We start from the raw sequence: 15,963 nt of genomic DNA, 5'->3' as shown, positions 1-15,963 counted from the left end.
AGTTTTTCCTTAATACATCTCAAACATAGGTACAATCACATTATCCATATTACATATTTATCTCAGTTACAGGGTCTTTGTATACATTCCAGATGGAGTTTGCATACATCATGTCCCCCACGGGTGCCAAGGAGAATCATATATCATGAGTTCATCAGTCATTCGGAGACGTATCTGGTGGATTAACTCGTTGGTTCATTGGTAGATATGTTGTGAAGGGCGCCCATATGTCCCTGGACCTAGACGCCATTGGGAGTTCCTCAGCCAGCATAATGAGTTAGCTGATCTTTGCAGTACGCTATGTCAGTTAACCAATGATCGAATTGTGGTGCTCATCTACTGCACCAGTTTTGGGCTACCTTTTGCTTTGCCAACAGTAGTGTTATCGCAACTATTTTCCGACTCTGTGGTTGCAGTTCTGTAACAAGGCCCAACAGGCATATGCGCGGTGTACATGACACTTCTTCCAACACCATGTCTGATAAAGCTTTTGTAACTTGTATCCAAAAATCCTGCACCTTTGTGCAGTTCCATGCTAGATGCATGAAACCAATGTCTGTTGCGCCACGGCTAGCAGACTCTCAATCCATACTTCTGTAGCTGTACCGGAGTGTAGGAGAGCTGTTGAATATTTTTAAAATGAATGATTTGCAGGTTACAGTTAGCTGTCAGATGCCTGGTTAGGGGGCAGCAATATTCCTAGTCTTTCCTTGTGATAGGTGTGTCTAATGCTGTGTTCCATCTCTCCATACTTTTGTGTAAGTTGTGGGGCAATCTCCACTTGCATTGCCTTATATAGTCGGGTAATCAGTTTCCCTCGGGATTGGCTGTCGAGCATGATCTGTACCGGTTTTATCATCTGTGGTGCAGCTGGGTGTTGTGAATTCACTGTTTTTAGGGCCTCTTTCAGTCTGTGATACATAAATGTACGCATAGGGTTATTGTTATCAATCGTAGAGACGCCTCCAGTGTAATGAAGGTGTCATCAGGGTATGCACCACCCATAGTAACAATTAACATCTCTGCCAGCAGAGTTAATGCTTTAGGCTCCTGTTCCACGGATATGCCAGGGTAGTGTGCCAAGGGAAATGTGGGGGAAAAAAGTGGTGTTTTCCCAGCCTGTGTCGCGAGCGTCTGCCAGGCAAAAATCGTGCTGCCGGCTGTGTTCAATTCACCCCTGGGGCTTAGTTGATGTGTTTTAGGTAAGAGAGCTGTAAGTGGCATAGGGTATACCCCATCCGCTTTCACCGCAATATAGAGGACAAAAGATGTCGGGAAGAACCAGTAGTGGGCAATGTGTGCTTGCGCGCAAGGGTAGTATAGCTAGAGGTCCGGGACCTCAAATCCCCCCTCTGCGTGTGGCCTGGTGATTAACTCCCAGCTACAGCGGGGTTGTTTGCCCGCCCAAACCAGTTTGATTAGATTAGGGCAGAGACCGGCAAAAAATGCTTCAGTCAGGTTAAGGGGGACATTAGTGAACAAGTACAGAAATCTTGTGAGTATTACCATTTTAATAACTGCCACCCTGTCTGCTAGTGTCGAGGGGAGTTTTAACCATCTAGTTACCTGGTCCCCCATAGCAGATAGAGCTCTGCCGTAATTTTCTTTTAGTACAATTTCGGGGTCTTCGTGTATCCACACACTTAAGTACTTCACTGGCTCCATACACCATTCCAGCAGGAATTCCAGGCCATGTGGCATTGTGCAGCCTGTTAGGGGAAATATAAATTATTTTTTCCATTTTATACTAAGACCAGAAAGCCTTTCGTACTTGATGTACTCCCTTATCAGTGGGCCTACCCGCTCTTCTGGGTTTCGGACATATAGTACCATGTCGTCTGCATATAATGATTTAGCCAGTGGCTGCTGCCGGAACGTCAGCGCAGCATCCGCATGCTTCTGCTGCACTCTGCATGCCAAAGGTTCTAATGCGAATGCAAATAACATGGGGGATAGTGGGCCCCCTGTCTCGTTCCCCAGCATATATGTACTGGTGAGGAGTGATTGTTGTTAATCTACATACTAGCAACCTGTTTTGTGTACTATAAACAGATCTACTGTGTGAAGGCTTGTGGCATGCCCATATTATGCAGCACATCAAACATAAAGCTCCATTGGATTGAGTCGAACGCTTTAGCTGCATCTAGCAGCACTGCTGATGCTTTAACTTCAGGATCCAGTTGGTGTAGTATGGCAAATATTGTTCTCAGATTATGTGTAGTGGATCACTCTGGGACAAATCCCAATTGATCTGGTAGCACTAGCGCAGGCAGAAGAGGTCGCAGCCTGGTCGGTATGATTTTGGCAAGTATCTTTGTGTCTATGTTTAGGAGTGATAGCGGACTGTAGTACTCCCATTTTGCTCGATTTTTACCAGGCATCAGCACAGTTATCATCAGGGCCTCTCGTAATTTTGGGGGAGTTTCTTAGTGTTGTATGCTTCTGCACACATTTTGTGCATGTGCGATGCTAACAAGTCAGCAAATGTCTTGTAAAGTTCACTAGGTAGCCCATCGCTCCCTGCCGCTTTGCCATTGGGCAGCGATTGAATGGCTGCCTTTACCACATCTGCTGTAATCGGTTATACCAAATATTCTTGTTGCCCCGGGGATAGCCAAGTGAGTGCAAGCTCATCCAGGTAGGCTACCGTCTCGTACCCTATAACTGTCTCATAGGGGCCATACGGTCTTGTATAGTATTCCACAAACTGAGCAAGTATTTCAGGTTAGCTATAACACTTTGTCTGGGCGATCCAACTCTGTGACATATGTTTGTGTGCATGGCACCCTTATCTTGGAGGCCAGGCAGTGGCTGGTCCTCTCGCCTTCCTCATATGATCTGGCCACCCAGCTCCTAGACATGTTTTATTTCTTGATCAGCTGTCTCATTGTATTCAGTGACCAAGTTTCTGATTTCTGCCAGGGAGTCCGTGTTTTGGGTCTCCTCATAATTCCTTTCTATGACCCCCCCCCTCCCCGCCCCCCTAGAGTCTTTTCAATCATTTGCATCCTAGCCCGTAGAACCTTCAGCACCCCTGCCTGTAGGCCTATACATTTACCGCAAATTGTTGATTTAAATGCCTCCCAGACTGTGCCTGCGCTTTCTACAGAACCCTGATTATCCAGGAAATAATGTATAAAGGACTCTTGAACTCCATGTTTGAAGACCGGGTCAAAAAGCGATGTGGCCTGCAGATGCCATTAAAAGGTTTTATGGGGATTGACAACTCTAGCCCCTCTGCCGAATGGTCTGGTAGAGTTCTTGTTAGATGGGCTACGTTTTCCACCCATGTGGCTGCCACCCCAAAATCAACCAATAATCTATCCTGGACCAAGTTTTGTGTACTGATTAAACATAGGGCCTCCCGGGCCAGGGCATGTCTCACCCACCATACGTCGATTAGCAAGTGTGCGTACATAATTTCCTGTATCACTCGCGCGCACCTTTTTCTCTGCCGCTCAGTTATGTTATGTTATTTTAATTTGGAAAGCGCGTGCATACCCGGAGGTGTCTTGGCGCTAGGGACGGCAGGGAGTCTGCACTGACAACTAGTTCTGGAACAGCCAGGTTTTCAAGCCTTTTCTAAAGGAAGTGAGGGAGATTGCACTTCTGAGCTCGAACGGAAGGGAGTTCCAGAGCTTGGAGGTGTAAAAGTGGAAGCTGCGACCGCCCCATTGTAAAGTGCAGATTTTCGGCACCTGCAGAAGTTTGGTGCCGGAGGAGCAAAGGTGTCTAGCTGGTTCATGCCAGGCAAAAAAAATTTGCAGAAAAACCGGACCCTTTTGGCTCAGGGCTTTGTAGGCCAGAGAAAGTGCCTTGAATTTAATCAGTTGTTTCACTGGAAGCCAATGCAGTCTTCGAATTTCTGCGGTAACCGATTTATTCCTAGGAATGTTAGATAGTAGCCGTGCTGGTAGATTTCTGTACACTTTGAAGTTTTTTCAAGCATTGCTTCTGCAAGTTTATCAGAAGTCCATGACAGTAGTCCAATTTTGACTGGATTAAGGATGTGACTACGGTTTTTCTAGTATCTGCAGGGAGGTAAGGAAGAATCTTCCTCACCTTTTTAATAAGAAAGTGAGCGGCCGAAACCGTTGCATTTGTGTATTGGGTAAGAGTGAGTTTGTGGTCCAGCCACACCCCCAGGTTCTTGGCCTTTACCACAGGTTTAGGGAGCTTCATCTCTGTTGGCCACCACAGATTACCCCAGCTTGGTAGCAAATTGCCAAAAATCAGAAGCTCTGTTTTGTCAGAGTTTAGCTTAAGGCAATGTGTATTCATCCATTGATTAGCCCCTTTGATGCTCATGACGAGCTCAGCTCGTCATGAGGTACACCTCTCGTGTGATCATGACGAGCTGAGCTCGTCATGTAAAAGGGGATTCAGCAAATATCAGCACAGGAGGGGGATCAGCTTAGCACCCAAGGTGTTAATGGTACGCATGCAATTTTAAAATTGCAGGGTAGGGGGGTCTCATTTTTGTATGCTGTTACCACAATCTGAGTGTCGTCGGCATAGGATGTACGGTTAAAGCCAAAAATCTGAATTAGCGGAGCCAGTTCTGATACATTCACATTGAAGAGTGACAGACTCAATGTGGCACTCCACATGGAAGGATATAGGATTCAGAATGGAATGTGTCGACCCAAACCGTTAGCCTCCTGTCTTTGAGAAAGGAGGATAAAAGGGCCAACGCAGTACCCCTGACCCCTAAACTCTCGAGCTGCTTATGCAAGAGAGAGTGGTCGACAGTATCAAAGGCGGCTGACAGATCGAGGAGTATCAGCGCCGCGGTGCCTGCCGGATCCATCACTGCCCTGATCTCTTCTGTGGCTTTAATGAGAGCTGTTTCGGTACTATGTTCACGACGGAAGACAAACTGTGAGGGATCCAGCAAGTTATTCTTATTGATGAATTGGGTCAACTGGGAATTCATGAGTTTATCGATTATTTTAGCAGGCAGTAGTAGCTGGGCAATAGGACGATAATTATTGGGGTCTGAAACATCCACCAAAGGTTTTTTCAACAATGGTAAAATTGACGTGTTCTTCCAAATAGATGGGAACGTGCCAAAAATGAACATTGAATTAAAGATTTCTGTTAGTCCTGGACTCACCAGATCTGCAATTTCTTTAAGAAATGTTGGTGGACAAGGGTCAGCAAGGGACCCTGATTTTGCTTCCTGAATACGTCTGGTTACAGTTTCTGTAGAGACAGGAGAAAGCGCGAGTAGCATGTTGGTGTTGAGCTCTCTAGTGGAAGGTTTGTTATGAGGGGAATGGGTTAGATCTTTGAAATTTTTTAAAATGTTCAACACTTTTGTTCTAAAGGTAGCTGCAATGTTGTTACATAGCTTTAGGTCACTTTTAATCCCTAGGGTCTTGGAAGTGGCTAATTTGTTCACCACTGCAAAGAGTTCTTTAGATGAGTTTTTGGCATCTTCAATTTGTTTGGTAAAAAAGTATTTTTTTCCTGCTATCAATAGGCTTTTGTACTGTAATAGGGCTGTTTTATAAATTATTTTCTCAATGGGCCAACGTCTTTCTAATTTTCGACATTTCTGTTTTTCTTTCCGAAGATCGTTGGAGAACCAAGGGGTTGAAAGGTTTTGCCTATTTCCTGTTATTTTTTTAATAGGTACGGAGGCTTTAAGTGCATCATTTAGCCATTTGGAATATTTAAGGGCTGTGGAGTCGGGGACCCATGTAGCTGCGAACGGGAAGCCTCAAGCTGAGATCGGAGGGTTTTTCTATCCATTGATCCCCAGTTTCTTTTGGTCATGACCGGGGTCTTAGAAGTCCCATTAGGTCTGACAGAAGTGATTGGGAGAGTAAATTTGATAAACGAGTGATCGGACCAAGTTAGGGGCAGGGTCTCAGTGGAAATCAGGCCATGGACTGATGTAATTATACAGTTGTTGCATTACGATCTAGGTTAAGATCCAGATAGGTGTTTAGGGCTCCACCCCATAGTATTATTGTGGGTTTCAGGACATATAGCTTATTCTCCAATTGGTGATAAAAATTGGGGTCTTCTATGTTTGGCCCAATGTGGTAACAATAGTAATGAGTGTGCCGTGGACAGTTCTCTGTACTAGCGTGAAGCGGCCTATTTCATCTGATATAGTGTGAGTGAGTATGAAGGGTATAACCTTTTCCACCATTATGAGAACCCCCGGGAGTATGAGGACGCTGCCCTAGCCTTTGCCCATTTTGCTCCCACTCGCATGTCTCCCAGTTTTGCCAGATGACTTTCCATTTGTATGTGATGTCTGTAAAGATAAGCCAATATCTGACAAATCATTTTGGGACTGTTTAATTCCCTTACATTCCAGGTCAAGAGTTTGTTTTTCCACCATTTGCCCTGCGCAATATAATAACACATTCGGTTCTGACCTTGGTGTTTCATCCACCCCGTGTGTAGTGTGAATCTTCAGTTGTGCCTGTGATGTACCATACAAGAAAAAAACAACAGCAAACCCCCAACCCCATCCCACTTTAGCATCCCAATCATACCAAAGACATTCACATATCAGTAGGTCAATAAACAATAATAGAAACATTGTGATGTTACTAACTCTCCCCTCTTTTCAAACCGTTCTGACTTAAACTGTGGGGGTACACTCTTGTGGGGACCGCTAGATGCCAAGTAACACTCCCGCTACACGGGGTGGCCGGACTGAATATATTAGGCAGTTATAAACACAGTGTAGTGCTGGAACCAGAATAGTACTTTCATATGCTTATTAAATTGATAAATGTCTTCGCTTTGCGGCAGAATACCCCTCCTCCCCTATTTTGATGCGCACCAGTCGGCCTGACTATATCCATTACCATTCTGCATTGCATCATTATTGGTGGCCCTCTTATGGTGATACAGTGACTTTGTGAAGACCAATGTACATTGCATTACAGATTCTACATGCATGGTGAATTATTACTTTAAAGTACCAGTCACTTGGTCTAGGCTACTGCCTCACCGTCCACCGCTCCAGTCAGGTCAGACTCCAGTTCTGGGGCAAAGTGCTCCCTGGCGGCCCGGCAGGAGCCCCACCACAACACCAACAGTAGTTACCAGAAAGCGGTCCAGAGTCCTCGGAGCCGATCAGCAGTTGCTACTCTGAGTGTATCGAGAACACCGAGTGTTAGGGCTTGATCCTTCACGCTGCATTTGTTTCAGTAATTCTGTAGCCACTCCTGGCGTTGCATAGAACCTTGGTTTTCCCTCATAGGTGATCTGGAGGCGTGCACGATAAATCAATCAATCAATCAATCAATCAATGACATTTATAGAGCGCACTACATACCCGTGGGGTCTCAAGGCGCTGGGGGTGGGGGGGTGCCGCTACTGCTCGAACAGCCAGGTCTTCAGCTTCTTCCTGAAGGAGAGGTGGTCTTGGGTCAGGCGCAGGTCGGTCGGGAGGGAGTTCCAGGTCTTGGCGGCCAGGTAGGAGAAGGACCTTCCTCCTGTAGTCGCTCTTCGGATGCGGGGGACGGCGGCGAGGGCGTGGTTGGCTGATCGGAGGTGGCGTTTGGGAGCGTAGAAGTTGATTCGGCTGTTGAGGTAGCTCGGGCCTTGGTCGTGTAGGGCTTTGTGTGCGTGGGTGAGGAGGCGGAAGGTGATTCTTTTGTTGACGGGGAGCCAGTGAAGGTCTCTCAGATGTCCGGAGATGTGGCTGGTTCGTTGGATGTCGAGGATGAGTCTGGCTGAGGCGTTCTGGATCCGCTGGAGTCTCTTCTGGAGCTTGGCGGTGGTACCGGCGTAGAGGGCGTTGCCGTAGTCCAGTCGGCTAGTGACGAGGGCCTGGGTGACGGTCTTCCTGGTCTCGGTGGGGATCCACCAGAAGATCTTCCGTAGCATGCGTAGGATGTTGAAGCACGCCGAGGAGACGTTGTTGACTTGCCTGGTCATGGAGAGGGAGGAGTCCAGGATGAAGCCCAGGTTGCGTGCATGGTCTGTCGGTTTGGGTGTGGAGCCCAGGGCGGGAGGCCACCAGGAGTCGTCCCAGGCGGAGGGTGAAGAGCCCAGGATGAGGACCTCCGTCTTGTCCGAGTTCAGTTTCAGGCGGCTGGTCGTCATCCACTCGGCTACCTCTTTCATCCCTTCGTGCAGGTTGGCTCTGGCGGCGGCGGGGTCGTTGGTCAGGGAGAGGATCAGCTGGGTGTCGTCGGCGTAGGAGATTATGCTGAGGTTGTGTTGGCGTGCGATGGCCGCGAGGGGGCTCATGTAGACGTTGAAGAGGGTGGGGCTCAGTGAGGATCCTTGAGGGACGCCGCAGATGACTTCGGTGGCCTCTGACTTGTACGGTGGTAGGCGGACTCTCTGTGTTCTTCCGTCGAGGAAGGAGATGATCCATTCCAGCGCCCTGGTTAATGCTGGATAAAGCATCGCGGAGGGGATGTCTGCCATACAAAGTTTCTTTTTGACTATAACAAAATCCTTACAAGCTGCCTGAACTGTTATGATGAAGTCTGGGGAAAATGCCACCTCATTCCCTTGGTATGTGATAGTCTGCTTTTCTCTCGCCAGACAAAAGATTGAGTTGCGATCCTGATAATTCAAAATCCAGTCAATAATTGGTCTTTGGGGGATGGGGGGGGGGGGGCGTTGATGGTCTGGTGGCAAGAGACCTATGCGCCCTATCTACTATCAGTACTTGGGAGTGGTGTTCTGATTCAAAGATTTCTTTCAACAAGGCTTCGACCTAGTCTTCTAGGCGGCTTATTTGTGCTGCTTTCTGGAATCCAAATAATACGAACATTGTTACGCCTGGAGCACGCCTCCAAATCTTAATTTTTCGCTTTGGTTACTTCCAGGATTTTCTCCACCCCCCCTGCATTTGCCTTCTGTTTCATGGGATTCATCCACCACTGACGAGATCCGTTGTTCCAATGTGGTCAGTCACGCCGCTTGCTTATCTAGCTTGGCGGCCATGCTATCCACGCGCATCGTCAGTGTGTCTATTTTCCCATTGATGGCCTGGAGACTATGCTGCCTTGATATCAATGTGGTCTCAAGGAGTGACGTCCCCGTCTGCCCAGCCTTTACATCCCCTGTATGCTTTAATGCAACTTTTTTTATTTCAGCTGTGGGCCTGAGCAAGGAGGCGCCAGTAAACAGCACAATGCAGGTGGTTCACAACAATGCATTAAGCGTTCTCCTGCTAAAGCTGACAGAACACGTGTCATTTTTCTTTCCTGAGCTATAGAAAGTGACAAAGGCTCACAAGAGCCCTGGTTAATCTTAAGTTCAGTTCCTTGCACTGCTTTGTGTTCTCTGAGACCAGAGGTCGCAAGGGCAGTGCCATGAGTCGCAGCAGGCAAGCCGGGGGTCGCCAATACGACTCCTGGTGACCCTTAAATGACGTCCATGCCTAGAGGCCCTCTCCCACTCACACTACAGGGGCAGCAGGAGCCTGCGTTACACCCCTGGCATGAAAAGTGATGGTTCTACGGTTGCATCTGTCAGACTTCCAGCTGATATGCGCAGTGTGGATGTCACTAGGGTTTGCATCTGTTGCATCAGTCTCTGAACTGCAGAGTGTCGTCAAACTTGCAATTTACAGCGTGTTTGGGGAACATGGACTGAGGTTTAATCCATTTGTTTCAGAGCTGATGTCTGCTTCGCATAATTTAATGAAGAAAATAGGATTGGCATAGCCAGTACATCCAGCTTCAATGTGCCGATGTAAGCAAATAGACTATCTGCCAAGGGCGTAGCCAGAAAGTTAAAGTACCCCACTTTGAAATAAAATGTCTGATAACACAAATCAAATGAGCCGACCCTCCCTAGAACAGATCGCCTATTTCTACCATCCAAGGATTTATCCATTTATCCTTTTACTCTTCCACCCACCCGCCGATATCCACTATTTCATCTTTTCAGTCTTACATCCATTCATTTTTTTCATCGTTCATTCAATCATTCCCCATGCCATCTATCCATCCAACGATCCATCCATTCACCCTGCCATCCATTCATGCAACCCATCTATCCTTTCACCTGTCCATCTACTTATCCATCATTCCCTTTACTCTGCCATCGTTTCACCGGTCAATTTACTTATCCATCCATCGCTTCACTCTGCCAACCTTTCACTTGTCCATCCACATATTCATCCATCCCTTTACTGTGCCATGCTTTCAATTGTCTACCCATCCATCCATTCACTCACTCACTCATCCATCCATCCATTCACCTGACCATCCACCCATCTGTCATTTTACTCTGCCACCCTTTCACCTGTGTATCCACCTATCCATTCACTCAGTCTTTCACCCATTCTTCCATCTGCCCACTCATTTATCAACCCACTAATTCATCCTACTCCCTCTATTCATCCTTCCGTCTATAAAATATATCTTTCTTAGGGAGGGGGTGTGGCATAGCGGCCAGGGCGTCTGTCTCCGGAACCCGGGGGCTCACCCCGGTGCCGGTGGCAGAATAGCCCAGCACCATGTGACTCTGGGCAATAGCTCGCCTAATCTTCCCGACGGCCCCCAGCGCCTTGACACCTTCGGGTAATTGTTTGCGTTTTACAAATACTGGACATTTACATTTACACTTCTTCGCTCCCTTTTCTATTTACCCATCTTTTGTTTTTTCTTACTCCCGCCTGCTCTCCTATTGATGCTGTATTCCTTTATAGTGTTATTAATGAGACTTTGTCGGCCGAGTTGCAGGCAGAAGAGGCCCATAAAGAGCCCCAGCCCCTCTATAGCTGCCAAACCGGGTGGTTCAGGGCACCCCTGCTATTTGTGCCATGTATCCGTGCAACCTGCAGCCCCAAAAGTTCAGAGAATAAAAGACTGGGCACCAACACAGGAGACACTGAACGAGACAGGTGGCAGTGTGCTTTTAGCAATTAAAGCTAAACTTACTAGCGTTGCCAATGCTTGAAATTTGCAATGCATGAAAACTTGCCCTGGCAAAGCTTGAGGGGCATCTAAGACCCGAGTGAACTTTTTCAGCTGGATAGTGTGATTAAACCACAAATGGTTTACAGACATCTAGCTCTTCAGGATGGACTAACTACCCTACAAGAATGCCTGCTTACATGTACTAAGAGGATGCATTGTATATGACCTTGTTCCATGGAGTTTGTATTGTGGATTGTGGAGGTGATGCGGAAATACAGGATCATGTAGGCGAATGGAAATTGCTGAGAATAAAACATCTATTCTATTGTTTATCAGGTAAGCTGGTTGGAAGGTATTACGACGAGTCTGGGAGGGCGACGGAGGCCCTAAAAGCGGCCGATGGAGTCGCGGAGGAAGGACTGAAGCAAACGGCCCAGAGCGAGGAGGAGAAGAAGCACTTTCCACCTTGTAACTCGGAATGGACCTCCAGCACCGGCACCAGAGTCTGGTGCTCGAAGCAGAGGTAAGGTGGTGTTTATGGTACAAGGCTGCGAGGAGCGCTACCAAGCTTAGGACATGCACTGGTATTCTACAATTACACAACTGGAAATCCAGAGCGGGGGCTGACCATATGTACTTCGGTGGATTTATATTAAAAAAAAGGCTTGGAATTCAACATGTAAATGACACACAGTGCAGTTTATACTTCTACATTTGCAACATTTACGTCGTTTTTGGAAGTGCGCTTCCATTCCCATGTGGTTTGTGCAAAACATACTTATTTTGTAATGTACACACATTTTCTAATCCATCGTAGGCTTAATTTGTGCTTTCCGCATATTAGGTATTCATAAAATTAAGAAAATTGCTGATTCTAAAAACAAATTAACATTGCTATTTATTCCCTCTGGTCTGGAAGAAAAGTATTTTGTTTTAACATGAGTGGTATCCATTTTTACACACATGCAGACACAATTTGGCAGGGTAGTGCCATCGCCCACATTTTCTTTACCACCGACGCCAGATGCATTTGGGTGTGAAAGCTAGACGTTTAGGCAGATGCTGGAAGTGGATGCCTTAATGTTTGTGAATGTCAAAAAGTATTGCCTTTCCCTGTCCACACCCGATTCTCTTCCCAAGATGCTGGCTTTAATAGTCCCAGTTGAATTTTACTTAATCGTAATGTACACATAACTTGTGTACATTATCCTCACACATATATTAAAATAGTATGTGTACGTTACACTTTTCTTTAACAGCATTCAACAGTGATATTTTACTAAGGATTCCCAAATGGGTATGTTTTAATCAAATGATGGAAGAAGATGAATGTAGGGACATTTCTAATTTATCTAGTAGGTATGACCAGACTTTGAACACATACTGGGAAAGCTCTTATCTGAACCCTCCACCCACTGTCCTGTCCACCCTGCACGCCAACCTCTCCTGAATATTGGACGATCAGTGTAGCAATAAAGTTATTAAAACCCCAAAGCCCACCCACCCACCTGTCTCTCCAACACATTTAACTCCCTACTGGTGCATGCAACCATTAACCATAGAACACCAACAGAACAAACCTGGCACGTGAAGCATATGGTCTAGTTAGAGGGTATACCGCGTTAGGTGTTATGTTTCCCAAAGTACTCATCCCTGTGCAAATAGAAGCTCAAATATCTCTCTATTCCAATTTGGCATTAGACAAGTGTGAAACTGAATCAGCGGCTGGATTGGAAAATGGTGCAAAGTGCAAACATTAAATAGACAGGAAGAATGAGTGAGTTGGTTTTCTGTTCATTTTTAGCTTATGGTAAAGAAACATTATCTCCTTTGAGTATGTCACCTAATGGATAAGAGGCTCCAGTCTCAAAGGTTATGCGATGTCATTCCCAGTAATGTTTTCATGGGGGTTAAAGTGCACCTTGTTTAATGCTTCGGCCGCGCCTATGATTTTGCTCAACTATAACAACTGCTTGTAGCTCAGCGTGGAGACTGTTGCCACGGCCGCACCTTCCCAAGATAAGTGATTAACCCTGGAGAGCCTTGCATGGAAAAGCAAGAACATGGTCCAGTGAGTGCGGTCGCCTCAAGTCAGAGACGGTAGTGCAGGGATTTTGCCCTTAAGTGCCCCAAATCCTAGGCTGGAACAAGCCTGCGATTAATTACTCTACTGATTTTTGAGGGTCAACAGCGGAAAATATATTATTGAACCGCTTTGAGAAATTTCCCGTGGATAATGTAGTCCTTTGTAAAGAAACTCCATCATCCACTGAATATTCCATTGCCAAGGACCTAAACGTGTTGCCACCTTGGCTAAGCATTCAGCTCATACACTCTACAGTTACTACAGATTCCACACTACTGAATATCAATATTCACCAGTGAAGTAGTGTGGCTCACTGGTTAGAGGCGGCAGACCCGAGAGCAGAGGACGGCCCGGGACCAGGGTTCGAATCCCGGCGCGGCAGGTTTCTGGACCAGGGTCAGCGGACTCGATAATTCTCTCGCCTCGGTGCCCACTCTGATCAGCGATCACACTCGGCAACTCTGGGCATTAGCTTGCCTCATCTTCACTAACGGCCCCCCCAGACCGCCGGGGATGCCTGGTCTCACCCTGGAGATACCCATTAAGGGACCATCTCTCAGGGAAGCCAGGAAGGGTTTTGCAGCGGTCGAAGCGCCTTGGGACCCGCCGGGTAAGTAGTGCGCTATATAAATGCCTATACATTTACATCTTGAGACAAGTTCACACGTCCCGCCGCCTGCTTAGGAATTCCTGTTCCACTGGAAATGTCACCAACAGTTACGCCTGCCTATTTCTGTGATTGTACTCCAGCCGCCCCGAAGCCCCTCAATTGTCTAGCACCATTAGCGCGGTATGCAGCATTGTCCTTCATTATATGTCTGTTGAGAATGAGCAAAACGCAGATTTGTATGACTGGCATAGTTCCTTGGTTTGCAAGTAGAGGGCAATAAGCCACTTATAAATCAGTGCTTAGTTCAGTCCCACCATTTGCAATTAACAGCCAGAGCACCGTACATGATCCCAGTGCCTCATTTACTCCCATACTTTGAAGTTATAAAGTCCGGGGCAACACGTGGTCTGACTCGGTACTTAATTTAAAAAAACATAAGTCCCAGGGCCCTTGTCAGGAGGCCATTGTAGTTTACACTACCCATTGCCCCTGCTAGCGCTGCCAATGACAGTCCACACTCCCTCCTACAAGTGTGACAATTCACTTTTAATATACAGTTAAAATGACTAATACCTGCTGCCTAAGCTATTTTTGTAGCTTTGAGTGGCAGGTATTAGTCATTTTAATGTATGTTGAATAAACACCTGTTGTTAAACTCATCACAAAATTAGACAAACAGCGCCGTTGGGATTAAAGTGGCAATGGCTAGCACCGGAAACCACCCTCTCAAATTAAGCTCCTGGAGCATCTGAATCAATCAAACACTCACACCCAGTCAAAAGATCTGGGTTTAATCCATCACCGTTCTTTAGCCCACTCTGCCACCCCAGTTCAGACATGGCTATATGCAAATCAGTCTGACCCTGTGCCTCATGGGAACAGTCCAGCCCGAACTGCCAAGCCATGTCTTCCCTGGACCGGAAACAAGCTTCGGAGGACCGGTTTCTGGCATTCCAGCCGTCTTCAGCCCGGCTTGCTAGAATCCAGTGGCAAAGTGAGCAAGGAACTCACTTATTGCGGCCAAAAGCAGTACAAAAGGGGGTGGTGATGGACGGAGCATCTGAATCAATCAAACACTCACACCCAGTCAAAAGATCTGGGTTTAATCCATCACCGTTCTTTAGCCCACTCTGCCACCCAGTTCAGACATGGCTATATGCAAATCAGTCTGACCCTGTGCCTCATGGGAACAGTCCAGCCCGAACTGCCAAGCCATGTCTTCCCTGGAGGGGAGGGGGGGGTGCTGCTACTCAGAGTAAGGACACACAGTATACAAGGTTTCAGGGCCTAGGTAATGAATATTTCAAACAAGTGCTTCCTGCCCTGTATTGACCCCTGACTGCCTTCTGTTTTCTCAGCGGAGGAGTAGAGAGAGACTGGATCGGAGTGCCTAGAAAACTATACAAACCTGGTGCCAAAGACCATCGCTGCGTCTGTGTGCGGACCACCGGGCCTCCCACTGGACACCTCGAGCCGGCAGAACACAGTGACCGAGGGGACTTGGATGAGCCGACCCTGCAGGAGTACGAGGGCTGCCACGCGCGCTCCGAGTGGTGCGCGCTGAAGGACTGAGCAGCGAGGCCGCCTCGAGCGGGCCCTTCTAGAACATTCACGGTGCTGCTTGGAAACACGGGGCTTTGTGACGTCTGCGGGGCAAGCCTGCTTATGACCCTATGGGTTTGTCTGTTACTTATCAGGTGCAAGAAAGCTAATGGTGCTGCTAATGAACTGTGTGTCTTTGTGGGTGGATGGGACCTGTACAGGGAAATTTCCATTTGTATTTATTTTTTAATGAGATAAGGTGTTGACTAAATGATTTATTTCACTATAATACCTATGAAAGATGCGGAGTATTCATGATATTGTACATAAATGATGTTTTGCCATTAAAAGAGATCAACAAACAAGTGTAAGGTATTAAAGCATATATTTGTCCATTACACGGAATTTCGGTTTCTACATCTGTTTCAGAGTGAAGTCACAAACAAAATATGATGCAACCATTCACACACGGTCCAAACAAAGATTGTAATACTGTCATGATCTAAGGCAGTGTCACACTGTGGCGGAGCAGTGTTTTGCCACCTTGCACAAACTGTCCTTTTCCAGCCAGGCTCAGGGGCATGCATTGCTGCTTTTGAGTCAAATCTGGTGCCTGGCACTAGTGGAACGGAAGCCTTTTTTTGGCTGACACTTTTTTCTCATTTTAAAAGCCGTGAAGTGGGTTTTGACCAAGAGTTCAGAGTTGATGATTTATCTGACTGATCTAAAATATTTAATATTAGTATCAGAAAAGAATTAGGCAACAGTAGGAAATACAAAGGCTTGGCCTCGAATTAGAAGCAACAAGTAGAGGACCAAGATTTGAAGAATAAGACCAGCAAGTTAGAGAGGCTAAGTGGCAAATA

General features: G+C 46.8%; 1 protein-coding gene across 1 annotated transcript in view; it reads left to right on the top strand.

Moving 5' to 3' along the window:
- CYB5D2 (cytochrome b5 domain containing 2) overlaps positions 1-15,462 on the top strand; it is an 83,965-nt gene extending 68,503 nt beyond the window's left edge. Inside the window, exons 3-4 of the mRNA XM_086954804.1 lie at positions 11,196-11,382; positions 14,914-15,462. Of these exons, the coding sequence (XP_086810930.1) occupies positions 11,196-11,382; positions 14,914-15,127 (401 nt within the window). The 3' untranslated portion in view covers positions 15,128-15,462. The remainder of the gene's footprint in view (positions 1-11,195; positions 11,383-14,913) is intronic.
- Positions 15,463-15,963: the final 501 nt, after the last annotated feature.

The sequence above is a fragment of the Lissotriton vulgaris genome, chromosome 2_1 (genome assembly GCF_964263255.1).
Source record: "Lissotriton vulgaris chromosome 2_1, aLisVul1.2, whole genome shotgun sequence".
Classification (NCBI taxonomy): domain Eukaryota; kingdom Metazoa; phylum Chordata; class Amphibia; order Caudata; family Salamandridae; genus Lissotriton; species Lissotriton vulgaris.
This window is presented reverse-complemented; position numbering and strand designations above follow the sequence as displayed.